The sequence below is a fragment of the Schistocerca piceifrons genome, chromosome 3, assembly GCF_021461385.2.
Source record: "Schistocerca piceifrons isolate TAMUIC-IGC-003096 chromosome 3, iqSchPice1.1, whole genome shotgun sequence".
Lineage (NCBI taxonomy): Eukaryota > Metazoa > Arthropoda > Insecta > Orthoptera > Acrididae > Schistocerca > Schistocerca piceifrons.
This window is the reverse complement of record NC_060140.1, coordinates 878,346,564-878,365,545: the sequence shown is the minus strand read 5'-3', so window position 1 is coordinate 878,365,545 and position 18,982 is coordinate 878,346,564. Positions and strand designations below refer to the sequence as shown.

General features: G+C 43.0%; 1 protein-coding gene across 1 annotated transcript in view; it reads right to left on the bottom strand.

Moving 5' to 3' along the window:
• Window positions 1-18,982, bottom strand: part of LOC124787906 (tripeptidyl-peptidase 2) — a 281,148-nt gene that overhangs the window by 182,488 nt on the left and 79,678 nt on the right. The window contains exon 5 of the mRNA XM_047254886.1: window positions 313-476. Coding sequence (XP_047110842.1) covers window positions 313-476 — 164 coding nt within the window. The remainder of the gene's footprint in view (window positions 1-312; window positions 477-18,982) is intronic.

Sequence of the window (18,982 nt, the reverse complement as noted above, 5' to 3'; positions counted from 1 at the left end):
CTTAGTTCATATATTAAAAACAAAATCATCAAGATGCAGTATGGTACACTTTAAAGCTCTTTCAAACAGCAGAGTACATACCCTGTGCAGCCACAGAGCAATGTTACTAATACCTGCAAGTTGTGATTGTGTCATTCAAGTAAACTGACAGAAAACAGTACTATCTTTCCACTGATATTAGTACATTGTTTTATTCTGATTGGCAAATTATTTCTGTTGGAACAAATTTTTACTCTGGAAAGCACATTTCAATAACTTTGCAATTACAAAGCGTATCACCAATTTAAATAAAAATGAGAAAAATTAACTTACAGCACATGCTGACAACTTCAAGGGTATTTCCATCATTGTGCACATTAATACTGTAATTGAGAAGATCAGACTTTGTGAGCACTGAAAACTCTTGTGTCTTACTGTATTCCCCCAACACTTTGCACTTTTCCAAATCTCCACATTCAGTTGTATCCAAACAGGCTCTGAAAGCAACAACATTAAATTGTTTGGTTAACAATGTGAAATTTCATACCAATTATTCTGAAAGAACTATGAATAACAATGAATTGCTACAGTCTCATAGGACTTGATATAATTAATTACAGAAAAAATAAAATTAGCACAGGTAGACTTAGATAAAGTGCACACAATTTACACCCATTAAACTACTTTTAATCTGGTATTTTATCACTTTCAACTCCTTGCCAGAATTATGAATTTTGTATGACGAGTGTGTCTTCCTGGATGGTTTGTTTATTGTCTTATCAGACCATATATTTCACTTCACATGATGCTAAATAGCAAACACAAGTAAATTATCAAGAAATTAATCAAGTATTTATATTTTGCAAGGATCTCATTTGAAGTTCCCAAGTATCGATGGAAAGGTATTACAACTTTGGGCAATACCCATCAGCAGTGCCCAGAATTTGCAGAATGCACACTTTTATCATAGTTAATAACTGAATTATGCAAAAAAATAGCTGTAACAGTATATTTTATTAGAGACAATTGATTTTGGTCTTGAATCAGATCTTCATCTGGTTGGGCCCGATATACCATTTCATCTGTGTGTTGCACAATGCCGTTCTTAATGCTCATTAAAACTGTACCATACCACCTCCATAAAAATACTTGTGATATTATTAATACAAATCATGTTTCATCAGCAATGAACAGAATCTACAAAGCTAACATCTACATTAATAATTTTTCAGTGTAGCTTCCAAATTCCATTCCAGATCTCTTAATCAGTGTTCAAATTATTCATTGATTTTCTTCCGTCTTTCTGAATGCAATACCCATATAACATTTTTGCTACAACAAAGATCATGCCTCCTTTCTCACTGTATCCTTCAGCCCTGTAAGTGATTCACATGCAAAAGAATAAACTATTTTCTGTTGTTTGTCCTTTCCTGAAGCCAACCTTACAATTCTGATAAATTGTGTGTATTGTAAAGTGCTACTACATAGGTACGCAAATGTCTTTGAACACACTGGTAGCAAGGATATTGGCCTGTAAATATTTTTTTTTCTGTCTTCTTTTTGTGACATTTTAATGCAACATCTCATTGTTCATCTCATACTACCACTCTGAGACATTCCTCTATGTTCTTTGCTTACTTTTTAATGAAATAAATACATATAATCCTCCTAAATGCAAATAATCTTTTAGAAACCTTCCAGTCAATCTTGTTTTCCCAACTTTACCCCTCCCCTCTCCTCCAACTCTTATGTACTATTACAATCCTCTTGCTCAAACTTTACCACAAAAATTCTATTTCTTTGTCTACTATCTTTCCAACTACTTTAAATTAAGAGTTTCACAACAGCATGCATTGATCTAAAATATCTCTAAGCCAGAACATTAGTACCATATGAAATATTTTACAATTGAGTGGTGATGACTACACTATCCACAAAAGTGGAAGCTTCAGGCAGCCTTATCCTTGGTTTTTTCCAGATTATTGGCACACAACAGATCGTAAATCGACACATCATCAATCTGCACCCCTGTTCCCATCTTTCCTTATTTCTGTTCCTAGCATCCTAATATAAATTCAAAGCGTCAACACTACATAACTGTGAGGATGTAGACGGGGAGCTTCACCACTAGTTACAAATCACTGTATCATGCTCCTTCCCAGGTCCTCTACTGCTATTACAACAGCTGGATACAAGCACTGATTGCCTAATATTAAAATTGTATTACAGTGCTGTAAAGTCCTGGGTTGAATATGTATAATGGAATCGTTGCACACAGAGGAAAGCATCTTCTGATATTTACACTTTGGTGATTCCAGTGACAACTTCTACACAGACGGTCAATTCTATTTGGATTTCAGATTTAAATATTGTGATGCGTTTGCTCAATGTCTCATTTAAATGCTCCAGGCTGTGCTAAGCCATTTCTCTGTAGTATCCTTTCTTCCAGGAGCACTAGTCTTGCAAGACATCCACGAGAGCTTCTGCAAAACTGGAAAGCAGAAGAGAGGTACTGACACAACTGAAGCTGTGAGGGCAGGTCATGAGTTGCCCCGGATATCTCAGTCTTCTGCAAAAGTTAAAGTTTCGAAGTTCCAGTTTGGTTTGGCACACTGAATCTGTCAGAAAGTTTAAACCACTTTTTAAAAAATTAAAACTTTTATTTCAAATTTTAGTGGCTTAAAAGATTACTTCTTACCATGCTGAATGTTCTGCTTTTCATACATTTGCTTTTTGCCATTTTTATTAGTGGGGAAGAGGATCTAGATGGCTTGGGTTCTGAAACAGTCATTGAAATCAAGCCTGTTATGTTCAGCTGCATTTTGTGCCACAAGGTTCTCTACTTTGATCTTGGCCACAGTTTGCCAGTGGTTATTTGCCCTAGTGGACAGCTGGTTGGTAGTCGCACAAATAAAAAGTTGTACAAACACTGCAGCAGAGCTGGTATATAACATGGCTGCTTTCATAAGTAGCCCAGCCTCTGATGGGGTAGTAAAAACCTGTGAAAGGATTGGAATAGGAAGTGCTAGGCAAGTGGATTTGGTGTGTCTTGCAGCTGGGCCTTCCACAGGGATATGATCCCTGTGGTGAGGGGTTCAGATTGGGCGTGTCACAAGGATGGACTAAGATGCTGTGGAGGTTGGGTGGGTGATTTAACAGCACTTTCATAGGAGTGTTAACGGTCTTGGGTATGACGTCCCTCATTTCAGGGCATCACGATAATCAAAGCCCTGAAAAATCATGTGGACCAGTTGTCCCAGTCCAGGGTAGTATTGTGTGACAAAGTGGGTACTCTTTTGTAGCTGATTCTTGAGGGGGGGGGGGGGTTATGGAAACATATCATGGGAAATTTGTTTGCGGAATAGGTCTGGAGGATAGTGCCTACCTGTGACGGCTTTATGAGACCTTCAGCTTACTGCAAAAGGGAGTTATTGTCACTACAAATTCGCAGACCCAGAGTTGACTGGCTGTATGGGAGTGATTCTTTGGTGCTGAAAGGATGGCAGCTGTAAAAATGCAGGTGCTGTTGGTGAGTTTAATGTGAACAGAGGTGAGGATGGAACCATCAGGGAGAAGATAGTCAATATCCAGAAGGTGGCATGCTGTGTTGAAAAGGACCACATGAAGTGGATGGGAGAGAAGGTGTTGAGTTTGTGAAGGAATGAGGATAAGGTGTCTTGGCTGTGTCCAGTCATGAAGATATCATCAGTGAACCTGAAAAGACAAGGGGTGTAGGGGGTTCAGGAGTCTAAGAAGGTTGCCCCCAGAAGGCTCATGAACAGGTTGGCATAGGAGGGTGTCATGCAGGTGCCACCACTGTGCTGTGGATTTGTTTGTATACCTCCCTTCAAAGGAGAAGTAATTGTGTGTTAGGATAAAGTTAGAAAGGTGGATGGCGTAGTGGGTTTGGAGTCTGAAGGACATTGGGAGAGGTAGCATCCAATAGTGACAAGACCAAGGGCATGAGGGACATTGGTGTATAGGATAGTGGCATCAACTGCAATAAGCAGTAGGACTCAAGAGGTAAAGGGGTGGGGATAGTGAAAATTTGGTGAAGAAAATGTTGGTACCTTTGATGTGGGGGCTCAATTTTGGGTAATTGGCTGGAGGTGTTTGTCAATGAGGGTCAAAATTCTTTCAGTGTTGGCAATTGTTTGGTTTGTGGAATTTGGTGAGCATGTAGAGTGTGTGTGTGTGTGTGTGTGTGTGTGTGTGTGTGTGTGTGTGTGTGTGTGTGCGCGCGCGCGCGCGCGCGCCCGCGCGCAGGCTGTCACAGGGATGGGAGAGAAATGCATTCAGGGGATAGGTTCTGGGCAGGACCTAACTCATTAGGCATAGATTGGAGGTTATGTTGGATTTCTCGGATGGATCACTCTAGCACAGATTATAGATTGAGGAGTCATAAAATTTGCAGAGGCCTTCTGCCTGGTAGTTCTCTGCGATTCATAATGACAGTGGTTTAACCTTTGACTACAGGGAGGATGATTACATCAGGATCTGTTTTTCGGCTGGGTACGACTGCCCTTTCTTCTGCTAAAAGGTTGGTATTCTTACAAAGGGACTTGGGGAAGGATGGCAAGGCCAAGTTTGAGCTAAGGAATTCCTGGAAGGTGACAAGGGGGTGGTTAGGTCGGGAGGGGGAGATTAGATTTGGGTGCAGGCCTGCAGATGAGGCCTTTGGATAGGACCAAACCTTCAGTGGGACTGACGATTTTGGTGGAAAGGTTAACAACAGTGTTCCAGGAGTGTTTCCTCTCTAGATTTCGTGAAGTGCTGGTAGAGAATTTAGGCAGATGTAGCAAATTGAAAAGGTTAGCTGGGCAGAGTCAGGGTGCTATGAGGAGTTGATGAGGAGCAGCACACTGGGTAGGATAGTGGTTGGACAGCAGTGCCCCAGGCAGCAGTAGAATGTCAGTAGCTTGGATGACTTACCGAGGCTGTGTCTGGATGCTGTTCCAAGTTCTGGGAAGCAAGGGCACATAACTAATCATCAGGAACTAAACCTGATAGTTGAAATTAATTGACACTTATAAAAATATAATTTTTAACTTCACTATTGCAGAGGAATGGAAAATATTTACAATAGATGTCAAAAATATTCAAACAGTTCCCAACATCATCTCTTCAGATAGTAGCAAGTTCTTGAGTTCGGAGTGCCTTTCCACTAGATGAAATACGCTGGCACCAAATAAACTTCCAGTTTAAAAATATCTGGACTGTATGTGAAGTAAACGCACAGGATTCACTTCACCAGTTAAAAAAAGAACTGTAAATATTCATCACTTACAAATGGGATGAAATTATTCCAATGAGAAGCTAATGATTATGTTTGTGTACCCTGATTTTTTCAGCCCAAAAATTGATGTAAATAAGGACTGACGATACACACTGAACATTGTAAAAAGCATTTAAACTATTAATTCCCTCACTTCTGAGTGTGTCGTCAAATGAAGTATACTAGGAAGGAACAGACTTGCTGTTCATAAATGCTATCTATATCAACTTTGCTCATGATGTAACTGCACAGTACACATTGTGCAGGTAAAACAGAAATTGTACATATTCATCTTCTTAAGATGCACTAAAATTATTTCGATGTACTGTAGACAATTATATTCATGTATCATGATTTTCGGCCATGAATGGTGTCTGGGAACATGAAAATGATTAAAACACTACACACCAAAAAAAATATTCAAACACTAAAATATTCTGAGATTTAGGCATCTCTCTAGATGAAGTAGTATGCTGGCAACTGACAGACATCATTCTTCATATGCAGCCATACCTATTCCATGAATCAAGTAAAAACACAGCCTACATTGCATCAGCTAATAAAAAATTATACAGATTCATATCTTTATGTTCTAATCAAATTATTCTGATGTAAAGGAAAGATTTTGTAATCAAAGTTTGCCTCGGAACAATTAATATTATTTGTACTCTAAATATATTCGAATGCATTTAAAGTGTGTTCCAGCAAGCACTTCATTTCCCTTGTGAATTGTTTTTGAATGATTTATTGTGCCAGAATGCACTAAGAATGCAGATGAACTGGATTCTACAACACTTGGCTCACAAGGTACATTCAAAATATATACAGCACAGTACCAGCTGGCTGGTGCATGTAGTTGGCTTGAGCTAGGGAGACACTGCCCTTGGCATGGCCTGTGGCAAGCATGTCTTTAGCAGCAAAGAAGTTAAGAATTGGAATAATGGAGTTGAGGTTGTTATAGCCTCCAACAGAACCACGTATCACACTAATATTCAAATGAAGATTTTGGTTGGTGGTAGATTTACTTCTCACTTAACTGTAACTGTATATTATTCCTCCTGCATGCTTTGCTGGAATAATTAAGTGATGTGTTGCTGACTGGCAAACATCCTCCTGTTCAATATTTATTTCTGTTTCAAAATCAGGTAACACCTCTTAAGGCCATAATAATTTTCAGGTATTAAAAAATTCACAAAACTATATTCTTATGCTGGATGATAAATATACAGTACTTAGACTTTAGCATATAGAAAGGTAGCGCCTTTTACGTGGTTCCTGCACATGGCAAAATTGTGGCATATTTTGAATTATCACATCAATATACTGGAACATACTATGTTTATTTTGGTTCTTACAGACTATACTTACTGACTTATGATATTAAACAATGGAAAATCCATGTAGGAATGTCAACAATGTAGGAAGACCAGATTGCTACTTACTGTAAAGAAGACATGTCAAGTTGCATACAGGAATGATTAAAAGACACTCTCATATATCGGTAGTTAGAAAAGGGAAGAATACTGAAGCAACAACCTGCCTATGGTCATATCTTATATAAGGTTCATTCAAATGAAACCTAATTAGTGGGTCTACCTTTGCCTTACACGTAAGGTGGCAACACCTAACTGCGGGTACGGTGGTGCCATCCATCAGTAGAGAGATGGACGCGTGTGCACCGTTTGAGATGTTGCATACCACCAGTGTGGTTTCACACCGAGGAGAAGGTGGTCACACAAGTTATCTTCCACTACTGAACATGCAGGTGAGTAAGCAGGAACAATGAGGAGTGATTCAATTTTTGCTGGCAGAGGGAGTTGGAGGCTGAGAAATGTATCAACGGATGAAGGCTGTGCATGGCAAGCACAGTCTGAGTCATTCAAGTGTTGTGGAATGGCACAAACGATTCCTTGAGGGGCGTAAGTCACTGGAAGACTATGCTCGTCCTGGACAGGCTCATTGTGTCATCACACCAGAAATGGTCGCAGAAGTGAATGCTTTAGTCTTTGACAACCACAGAATCATCATGGATGAGATCCATCAGTTACTGGGTATTAACACGGGCACCTCACTCACCATAATGCATCAACACTTGAACCTTCGAAAAATCTGTGCACAGTGGGTTCCCCATCAACTGACCGCACAACAGTGCAATACTCAAATGGTGCTGTCTTTGAGTCATCTGCAACATTATCGTGAGGAGGAATATGCCTTTCGCATCGTCACAGGTGATGAAACATGGTGTCACCATTTTGAAGTAGAAAGCAAGCGTCAGAGTAAGCAGTGGAAACATGTGACATCACAACCTCCAAAGAAATCAAAGGCCATGCACACCAGTCTGGTAAGGTCATGATGTCCTCCTCCTCTGAACACAAGGGCCCACTGCATGTAGAGTTCCTGGAAGAGGGTACCACCATCAATTCCCCGCATTATCAAGCCACTTTACAGAACCTTAGACGAGCAATCAAGTCGAAACACCGAGGCATGTTGTCCAATGGTGTTATCATCCTGCATGATAATGCCCATCCACACATGACAAATACGGTGAAGACAACATTGCAGCAATTTCTATGAGAAACGCTGGAACATCTGCCGTACAGTCCCAAGCTTTCACCGTGCAACTTTCGTGTGTTTGGACCTCTAAAACAAGCTATTCACGGACATTGATTCGTAATGGATGGCAAAGTGTATGACTGGGTTCAGGCCTGGATCTGAGAGCAGCCTACTAGCTTCTTCAAGGATGGAATCGTCTGGCTAGTGCCACAATGGGATAAATGTGCCAACAGTATTGGTGACTATTTTTGAGTATGTGTACTGCGTATAACTGCATTTTTGAGTTAATAATATTGTTACCATTCCTTTACACTTGTGTTTGGGTTTCATTTGAATGCCCCTTATGTAACACCCTGCTGCTTGACCTTTCTGAGTCACACTGGGCATCATGAAGTATATAAAAATCTCTCATATTGATAACACTTTTTGGCAAACTGTACAAAAAAGAAATATACAAATGTTTGTTCCATGTATGGTCATGCACCTCAACTTGCAGTGAACACCAGAAGAACATTAGATTTGTGTTAATTGAACAATAAATAACATTTTGTTGGTACTGACGTAACTAAAGTATCAATTCAGGCAGGCTAGGAAAAAAATCTTATCTTCACAGTCTCTGATGTTATTGAATTTAGCATATGTTAAAATGAAGGACTAAGTAAGGAACAAATATTTTTTGTTTTTCTCTAAAAAAAAATTGTGCTCCAAGATACAGCCCTCCAAAGTAAAAAAAAAAAAAAAAATCTGCTCCAAGATACAGCCCTCCAAAGATGACACTGCACATACCATTTTTAAGATGCGAATTTTGGAAATTTTTCAAAAATGCTGCATCTCTGGAACAGTTCTAAATATTTTGCTGGAATTTTTATTTGAAAAATAATTGCTTTATGATTACAAATAAATCCTCCATTTGGACTTACCTGTCAAATTTCTTTTACTATAGCATTCTGAACTTTTTTTAATAATTTATGGATTTTTTTTTCAAAAATGCCAATTTTGATTTTTTTTTTTCTGTTGATTAGTACCACATAGTTCTACATTACCTGAAAAGGAGAGCTTCCACTTTTAGGTTGAACATGTCTTATAAAAAACTGAAATTATTGCCATACATAAAATCTGTATGGCTCAGGCTCATAAAAATTAAAACCCAGCCTTATTTAATACAATTTTAGTTTTGAAAGATGAGTAAAAGACTCATTTTTCAAGCATTTTAAATGGTTCCAAAATATATGTGAAAGGTCCAAAGACTTAAAGGTTTCAATTTATAAAACTTCGGTGCACTCTGTTTCGTACTGAAAGTAGTCAGTCATTGAACTAAAAATGTGTTCCACTGCTTTAGTATCTTCCTTTGATAGAGAGTGATGACTTTCTGTTGAACCAATAGGAACTGGAGAACTTACACTCTTCAAAACATTGTGAACAGCAAGTAAGCACTGACTGCATTGTTGCTGACCTTCAGCTGGAAACCTATACCCAGCAGCTGGTCCATGTGGTAGCATGAAGTTCACTACAGTTTCATTTAACTCATAACTGGTGTCTATAATCTCTGCAATCCTCCAGTCACAGTCATACATACACTCCACAAACATCCCACTTCTCAGGTTATGAATCTGCTGTTTCTGAGATGTTGTCCGAACGAACAAAATTTCTTCTTTCCTGCTCTTTAAAGTGCATGCAATATGAGTTCACCCATCACTTTGAGTCCAAAACTGTTTTTCTGAATTCCTTTCACAGGAGTAGTTTTTTTGGACAATTGTTCTTTTTTCCACTCATGGAATTCTTCAATTTCCTCTTTGGACAAAAGAATGAGGGCTGTGGATGTGTAAGATTTCATGACTCTCATAAAATCCCCAGCACTCTAAATCGCAGCTGTATTTGGTCTGGAAAGATTATGTTTTGTAGCATGGTGCTTCATCAGGCCTACATCATCACAATGCCCCTTCCCATGACCAGTAGCACTGTATATCCAGTCAGTTGACACAAGTGACTTACTCAACTCAAACAGCTGGTAACTATTTTTAAAATGGCTAGGAGCACCATCAGAAATAATGATGATTTTCTTTGCCCCCGTTTTCAGTTGAGGAATTTTGTGCATTGCTAGCAAAGCATGTACTGAGTCATGTCCTGTGTCATCACTTATAACTGCAACACTTGTGGTTTTGTTTTGAAAATGTGTCATCCGGTAAAAATTGAAACCTGGTCATTACTCCAATGATATTCTGGTACTTCTTGTGGAAGAATTTCAGACTAGTTCTCAGCAAAATCACAGTGAAGCACCAAACATAGTTCTTCAGCCAGTACACACCCCTTCACTTCTGCAATGTGTTGTTGTTGTTATTTCTTTCACTGACCACTTACCAAGTTCATCAACGAAACTGTCAAACGCAACAGTTTTCTTAATTAGTTTATTTTCCTGCCACGTCGCATATGTAATTTCTGCAGAGTTGGCTGCTACATCTTCCAGGCCAAGTGTCTAAAGACAGTCTTCCCTTTCCAGGACAGTCACCAGATTCTTGAAACAAACAAGTCTCTCACTTTCAGTCACAGACTACTAATGACTTCATATGGCCAATCGAGGTGTCATATCACATGCTCCAGTAAGTTCTTCAGAGTTACCACACAAAGTTCAAAATTCACACAGTACACACAAACATATCACTACGTCGATGTGGAACTACCCACTTGGGTCGTAGTGCGTAAAGTTTTGATCTTCCAATAAGTGAAGTTGTATAGCTGTTCTCATAAATTGCAGAAGCTTCTTTAATGCTACGAGTCATGTACTTTTTGACCTTCAATTTTTTTAGTTATAGTGTCTTTTTTGTTGGCACTTTGGTGAGAACAGTCCCATTTATCTTCTAGATAAAATGATTGTAATATTTGAACTTTAGCTGCTTCTACAAGATGTCCATAATAGGGATCTGGTCTTCCAAAGACTCCTTTGACAGACCTCACATTTTTTGATTTGTCTACCATGTACTTTGATACTGATGGAATGTGGTCCAAAATTGTTTTGTTTAAAAATGTCTCTGGAATAATGGTTAAAACTTGCACCTTTTCACTGTAGGATGCACAATATTCAACAGCTGAATTGATATTTGTGAACAAATCCAGGCAAGAGGTGCAAGAGTGCTTTGGTTCATTTTCTTCTGAAGATGGAATTTCTACTTTGAAGAGTGTGATCAGTTTTGCTGTAGAGTATTCATCCATAGCTTTAGTAATTTATCTGCACTTTCTTGATTCATAGAGCTTATTACTTGACTTCACTAACCACAGTTGACTGATTCAGGGTATTTAAATTCTTCCTCTGTTGATGCAAAATCTGCATCATATGCACCATGGGAGGCTTCACCTACCGTATTTACTCTAATCTAAGCCGCACTCAAATCCAACCCGCACTTGATAAATGAGACTCGAAATCAAGGAAAAAAACTTTCCCGAATCTAAGCCGCACCTGAAATTTGAAACTCTAAATTCAAGGGGAGAGAAAAGTTTTAGACCGCACCTCCAAAACGAAATAAAGTTGGTCCATTGTAACATGAGACACAATTTAGGTCGAATGGATGAAGATACAGCTACAGTAGTTTGGTTCGAGTCTTAAGCTTAGCAGTTAAGCTTTGCCAGGTAGCCACTGCTATGCATCAGGCGCTCCGCCCATATTTATAGGGGTACCCTTCCTTTTTCACGTGCTTCATCTGGTTTAAATCAATTGCTTATTCTGCTCTGATCTGATAAGTGCCGTTCTCTTTGTTATAGACGTTTACGTCACTCTAAGCTGAAAATGCATTATTGCACTGTGTCATGCATTGTTTGTCGTATTCTGATAATGAGTGTTTGTTAACTGTTGCCGCTTGCGGCTTGGCTTGCTTGTGTGTGCGCTACCAACGCTTACAATTAAATAATAATAATAATAAAAGAGAGGAATCTTATCATTAGCGAAACAGTGGCAAGAGACTGCTATTTGTTGTTACTTACACTGCTGCTTTCTGTGACAATGATCAACAAGAACCAAATAATAGACTGCATATGATAGAAAATGTTCTGAACGAGAGTTTAGCGAAAATTTTTCTATGTTTGAAAATCTTTGCAGAGGCCTCTTGAGTATATAACATTCTGCACAGAAATTAGAGTCATCTTAGATTTAAAAATCTAGTCAGTTGCCGTGCTTCACTTCTGACTGTATCACTATTCAGCATAAGAATAACACAAATATAAACATGACATGATATATTCTTCCGCATTTGCTGTTGTATCACTCGAGTTTAGTAGTTTATCAGGCAGACAGGATTTAAATGAGACAGCAGCAAACACGAAAGAATAAATGGCATAATGGTTACATTCGTATTATTCTTATGGTGAAGAGAATACTGCATGTGATTCACAATTCATAAAAGTTCCTATTAGCAACCATCTCTTGTCACAGTTAGGAAAAAATTTAGAACGTAGAGTTGGCCATATTGACAAACATCCCAAACAGTCTTGCCAGTCGTTTTTTTTTTTTTTTTTTTTTTTGTGGTTTTAGGGCGCAAAACTTCTATGGTCATTAGCGCCCAGCCCGTGACGTAGAAAACAGGAAAAAAAACGAAATTTAAAATCAGCAGCAATGGGAACAAAGTCATAAAATTTGAGAAACTAAAGGCAGAAGGAATGCTTAAAATTCCACTATAGAAAGGGGTTGGTTGTCCCCCAAAAAAAAGGCTTCAAATGACTGACGTCATTTCACTGTCACTAATAAACTGTAGAACGCGGTCAGCTGAGCGCGTGTCATCTGCTAAAATCGACGATAGATCCGGCGTTAGCTGTAGACAGGAGCGTAACGGATTAAAATAGGGGCATTCAATTAAAAGGTGTCTGACCGTCCACGGCTGAGAGCAGTGGGGACAGAGTGGGGGAGGATCACCGCTTAAAAGATGTCGATGACTAAAAAGACAGTGCCCTATCCGGAGTCTAGCTAAAATTACCTCCTCCCGACGACGCGATCGGGAGGAAGAGGTCCATGCGCAAGGAAGGGCTTTCACTTCCCGCAATTTATTATGGGGAAGTGTTGACCAATGCGCATGCCATAAATGAGCAACTTGGCGACATAAACCGCTCCGTAGATCGGTAAACGGAAGAGACTGAATAGCTGGCCGAGGAAGAGAGACTGCAGCCTTGGCCGCTATATCGGCCGCCTCATTTCCACAGATACCAGCGTGTCCTGGGAGCCAGAGGAACGCCACTGAGACGCCCCCCAGCAGACAGTCCTGAATCCGGTGGACCAGAGGGTGCACAGGGTAAAGAGCTTGGAGACTTAGGAGAGAGCTGAGAGAATCTGAGCAGATTACGTACTGTATCCGCTGATGGCGGCGGATGTAGTGGACAGCCTGGAGAATAGCGTAAAGCTCCGCAGTATAAACCGAACACTGGTCGGGAAGCCGAAAGTGATTTGGGGTGTCGCCAACAATATAGGCACTCCCTACACCTAACGATGTTTTCGAGCCATCGGTGTAAATAAATGTGGCTTCCGTCATTTGTGCACATAGAGCAGCAAATGCCCGACGGTAAACAAGTGTAGGGGTACCATCCTTGGGAAATTGACATAGGTCTCTGAGCAAGTCGATCCGGGGACGGAGCCAAGGCGGTGCTGTACCCCAAGTTGTCAAGAAGGTTTTAGGAAAGCGGAAGGAAAGAGAATGGAGCAGTTGACGGAAGCGGACTCCCGGGGGTAGTAGGGAGGAGGAGCGGCCTGCATACCCGACATCAAGGGAGGCGTCGAAAAAAATGTCATGGGCTGGATTAGCAGGCATGGAAGACAAATGGCTAGCATAACGACTCAGAAGGACTGCCCGCCGATTGGATAGCGGAGGTTCAGCAGTCTCAGCATAAAGGCTTTCCACAGGGCTGGTGTAAAAAGCTCCAGACACTAAACGTAATCCACGGTGGTGGATAGAGTCGAGACGCCGAAGAATAGACGGCCGAGCAGAGGAGTAGACTATGCTTCCATAATCCAATTTCGAGCGCACTAAGGCGCGATAGAGGCGGAGAAGGACCACTCGGTCCGCTCCCCAAGAGGTGCCATTCAGGTCACAGAGGGTGTTAAGGGAACGCAGACAGCGAGCCGAAAGATAGGAAACGTGGGAGGACCAGCACAGTTTTCTGTCAAACATAAGACCCAAGAATTTAGCGACGTCGGAAAACGGAAGGTTGACAGGACCTAGATGTAAGGAGGGCGGAAGAAACTCCTTACGGCGCCAAAAATTAACACAAACGGTCTTACTGGGTGAGAAACGGAAGCCGGTTTCGATGCTCAACGAGTGGAGGCGATCGAGACATCCTTGAAGACGTCTTTCAAGAAGGCTGGTCCGTTGAGAGCTGTAGTAGATCGCAAAATCGTCCACAAAGAGGGAGCCCGAGACATCAGGAAGGAGACAATCCATAATTGGATTAATGGCAATGGCAAACAGTACAACACTCAGCACGGAGCCCTGGGGTACCCCGTTTTCTTGGGAGAAAATACGGGATAGAGTAGTGTTCACCCGCACCCTAAATGTGCGCTCTGCCATAAATTCGCGAAGAAAAAGGGGCAGCCGGCCTCGAAAGCCCCAAGAGAACAGTGTGCGGAGGATGCCTGTCCTCCAACAGGTATCGTATGCTCTCTCCAGATCAAAAAATATTGCTACCGTTTGGCGTTTCCGGAGGAAATTGTTCATGATATAAGTGGAGAGAGCAACAAGATGGTCAACGGCAGAACGATGTTGTCGGAATCCGCATTGGGCTGGTGTTAAAAGACTGCGGGATTCCAGCCACCAAGCTAAACGGTAATTCACCATACGCTCCAAAACTTTACAGACACTACTCGTGAGAGAAATGGGGCGATAGCTAGAGGGGAGATGTTTGTCCTTTCCAGGTTTCGGAACGGGAACGACAATAGCTTCCCGCCATCGCCTGGGAAAGGTACTGTCGGTCCAAATTCGATTATAAAAGCGAAGGAGGAAACGCAGACTATGGGTGGATAAATGCAGCAACATTTGGACATGGATACCATCCGGTCCTGGGGCGGAGGAGCGAGAAGAAGAGAGTGCATGTTGGAGTTCGCGCATGGAGAAAACAGTATTGTAGCTTTCGCGATTTTGAGAGGAGAAAGCAAGATGTCGCACTTCCGCTGCACGTTTCTTCGGGAGAAACGCTGGCGGGTAATTTGAAGAGCTCGAAATCTCAGCAAAGTGCTGACCCAATGAGTTAGAAATTGCGACGGGGTCCACTAAGGTATCATGCGCGACAGTGAGCCCAGAGACCGGGGAGAAACTAGGCGCGCCTGAGAACCGTCGAAGCCGACTCCAAACTTCCGAGGAGGGAGTGAAGGTGTTAAATGAGCTAATAAAGAATTGCCAGCTTGCCTTCTTGCTATCGCGGATGACGCGACGGCAACGCGCACGGAGCTGCTTATATCGGATACAGTTGGCCAAAGTTGGATGGTGACGGAAAATGCGAAGAGCACGTCGCCGCTCACGTATTGCGTCACGGCATGCCTCGTTCCACCAAGGAACTGGGGGGCACCGGGGCAATTCGGAGGTGCGTGGTATTGAACGTTCCGCAGCTGTGAGAATAACGTCGGTAAAATGTGTGCCCTCATCGTCGACGCTGGGAAAGCGACGGTCATCGAATGTCGCTAGAGACGAAAAAAGTGTCCAATCGGCTTGGGCAAACTTCCAGCGTCGCGAGCGCATATATGGCAGTTGAGGCTGCAGTCGAAGGACACATGGAAAGTGGTCACTCGAGTGTGTATCATCAAGGGCGAACCATTCGAAGCGCCGGGCTAGCGGAACAGTACCGACCGCAAGGTCCAAATGAGATAAATTTGCCGTGGAGGCAGACAAAAACGTGGGGACCCCAGTGTTGAGGCAGACTAGATCCGCTTGGTGGAAGACGTCTAGCAATAGTGAGCCACGTGGACAAGGATGTGGAGATCCCCAAAGCGGGTGGTGGGCATTGAAGTCCCCAACCAGCAAATAGGGGGGTGGAAGCTGATCAAGAAGATGAAGGAGATCAGCTCGTGCCAGTGGTGTAGACGATGGAATGTATACCGTACATAGAGAGAACGTGTATCCAGAAAGGGAAAGACGGACGGCGACAGCTTGGAAGGAACTGTTTAAGGGGATTGGGTGATAATGGAGAGTATCATGGAGCAGAATCATGAGTCCTCCATGGGCTGGAGTGCCTTCAACAGAGGGGAGGTCATATCGGACGGACTGAAAATGAGGGAGAACAAAGCGGTCATGGGGACGCAGCTTTGTTTCCTGAAGACAGAAGATGACCGGCGAGTAGGATCGTAAGAGGATCGACAATTCATCCCGATTGGCGCAAATGCCGCGGATATTCCAGTGGATAATGGACATAGGGTGAACAGAAAATGGAGAAACGTGACCAAGGGTGCTGTCAACTCAACGACTGCTCAGAGCTTGCGACCGACAGCATGGAATGGCATTCAGTCGAAGGCAGAAGATCCTGATCCATAGGTTGGTCAGGAGCAGCTCCTGCCACCAACGATCGGCCAGTTGACCGGCCAACAGCAGTGCGCCTCGGCGACACGGAAGATGGCCGAGGGCGATTTCCGCCAGGTGGTGCTGTAGTTGGGACACGCCTTGGCGGAGAAGGAGAGGAACTGTGTTTCTTCGTAGCCTTCTTGGAGGTATGATGTTTAGATAAAGGAGGAACCGATGGTTGTGAAGTTGCAGTACGTAAAAACTCTTCACGAGAATGCTCTTTTTTCGAAGACTTGGCGTCTGACTTTTGGGCTCGAGATTTAGCAGAACCCGACGAAGGGTGAGCCATAGAGTGGGCAGGCGAAAGTGGTGAGGTTGAACGGGCGATCTTTGCGCTGGCCGATCTGACGACCGTGGTACTAAATGTGAGATTGCAAGTCTGCGTGGCCGCCTCCTTTGTTGGCCGAGGAGAAGCAAGGACAGTGCTGTATTTTCCTTTCTGAGGCACGGTGGGCTGTCGACTGGCGATTAACTTTCGAGCAGCAAAGGTCGACACCTTTTCCTTCACTCTTATTTCCTGGATGAGCTTTTCATCCTTAAAAACGGGGCAATCTCGAGAGGAAGCAGCGTGGTCACCCATACAGTTGATGCAGTGTGGGGATGGAGGTGGACAAGCACCCTCATGGGCATCCTTGCCACACGTAACACATTTGGCCGGATTGGAACAGGACTGGCTGGTGTGATTGAACCGCTGACATCGATAGCAACGCGTAGGGTTTGGGACATAAGGGCGAACGGAAATTATCTCATAGCCTGCTTTGATTTTTGATGGGAGTTGAACTTTGTCAAATGTCAAGAAGACAGTGCGGGTTGGAATGATGTTCGAGTCAACCCTTTTCATAACCCGATGAACAGCGGTGACGCCCTGGTCAGACAGGTAGTGCTGAATTTCTTCGTCAGACAATCCATCGAGGGAGCGTGTATAAACGACTCCACGCGAGGAATTTAAGGTACGGTGCGGTTCCACCCGGACAGGGAAGGTGTGGAGCAGAGAAGTACGCAGCAATTTTTGAGCCTGGAGGGCACTGTGTGTTTCTAACAACAGGGTACCATTCCGTAATCTGGAACAAGACTTTACAGGACCCGCAATTGCGTCGACACCTTTCTGAATAATGAAAGGGTTGACCGTGGAAAAGTCGTGACCTTCGTCAGACCGAGAAACAACAAGGAACTGTGGCAATGATGGAAGAACCGTCTGTGGCTGAGACTCAGTGAACTTACGTTTGTGAGCAGACATAGTAGAAGGTGAGGAAACCATTGCGGAAGAATCCCCCATGATTACCAGCGTCTCCGATGGCGCGCTCCTCCCTTGTGGGGGGCCCTCACCGAGGGCACACCCGCCTTAGGTGATTGTTCACACCTCAGGTCACACCTCCCGACAAACGGACGGAGGGACCAATCGGCACTTTCGGAAGGTATCAGCTCGGGTAATCACCCCTCCCTGGGCCTGGCCTTTACCAGGGGGTACGTACGTGTCCTACCTGTCTACCCGGGGCGGGGAATTACGCGTTACCCCGTCACCGGCTACGCATGGAAGTGCGTGGGTCGGCCTTCAGACACGCACAGGGAGGAAGAAAGAGACAGGGAAAGGAAAGAAGAGGGGTCTCAAACGCCGCAGCGGAGAAAAGGGTAAAGAGAAGAGGTAAAGAGAAGAGGTAAGGAAAAGAGAAGGACGAAGAAAGATGAAGACATACAAGCAAGGAAAGCGAAGAGTGCGGTACATTTACAAGCGTCCGTCTCCGGACGTAGGCACAAACCATACTCCCAGAGGGGGAGAAAGTGAAGGAAAGAGCCAGAGGTGAGGGGGGGGGGGGGGGGGGGTGAAGACGGGGGATGGGGAAGGATGCGGAAAGGGAAGGTATGCAGCCCGGAAAGGAAGGAAGGCCACATTAGCTCGGGGCCCCGTGCTCGCTACGCACGTATCCACAAAAGAGTTGTGGATCCCCTGGGGGGAAATGCAGAAGTGTGTTGTTGTTGTTGTTGTTGTTGTCTTCAGACCATAGACTAGTTTGATGCAGCTCTCCACGCTTTTCTATCCTGTACAATGCAGAGTAGCAACACTTATAAAATAAGAATGAAAATAACTTAGAAGCTTCTGCGCAACTGAAGTTTGTCTTCTGAAGTGAAGGCTGATGAACACATCAGTCCAGCTGCAACTAGCCTTAAAATTTTCGATTTTTTGCTCTCTAGCAATTTCAAGTGCCTTAATTTTTAAAATTTTGGCATTCACAGGAAGGAATTTCTGATGCTGTTCCTTAACCAATTCATTTAATATCACTTCTAGTGCATTATATTGGCCACACTTAGGCCCACTACATGCTTTCCTGCTACTTGAACATTCAAATAATATGTTTCCCAGCAGTCGCCATTGCCTGACATTACTCTCGTCAATCCCGTATCGCACACCTGCAACACAATTAAAACTTTGTTCCCAAAAGAAATAACTGTATGTCGTGGTGGTCTTCAGTCCGGTGACTGGTTTGATGCAGCTCTCCATGCTACTCTATCTTGTGCTTGCTTCTTCATCTCCAAGTACCTACTGCAACCTACATCCTTCTGAATATGCTTAGTGTATTCATCTCTTGGTCTCCCTCTACAATTTTTACCCTCCACGCTGCGCTCCAATACTAAACTGGTGATCCCTTGATGCCTCAGA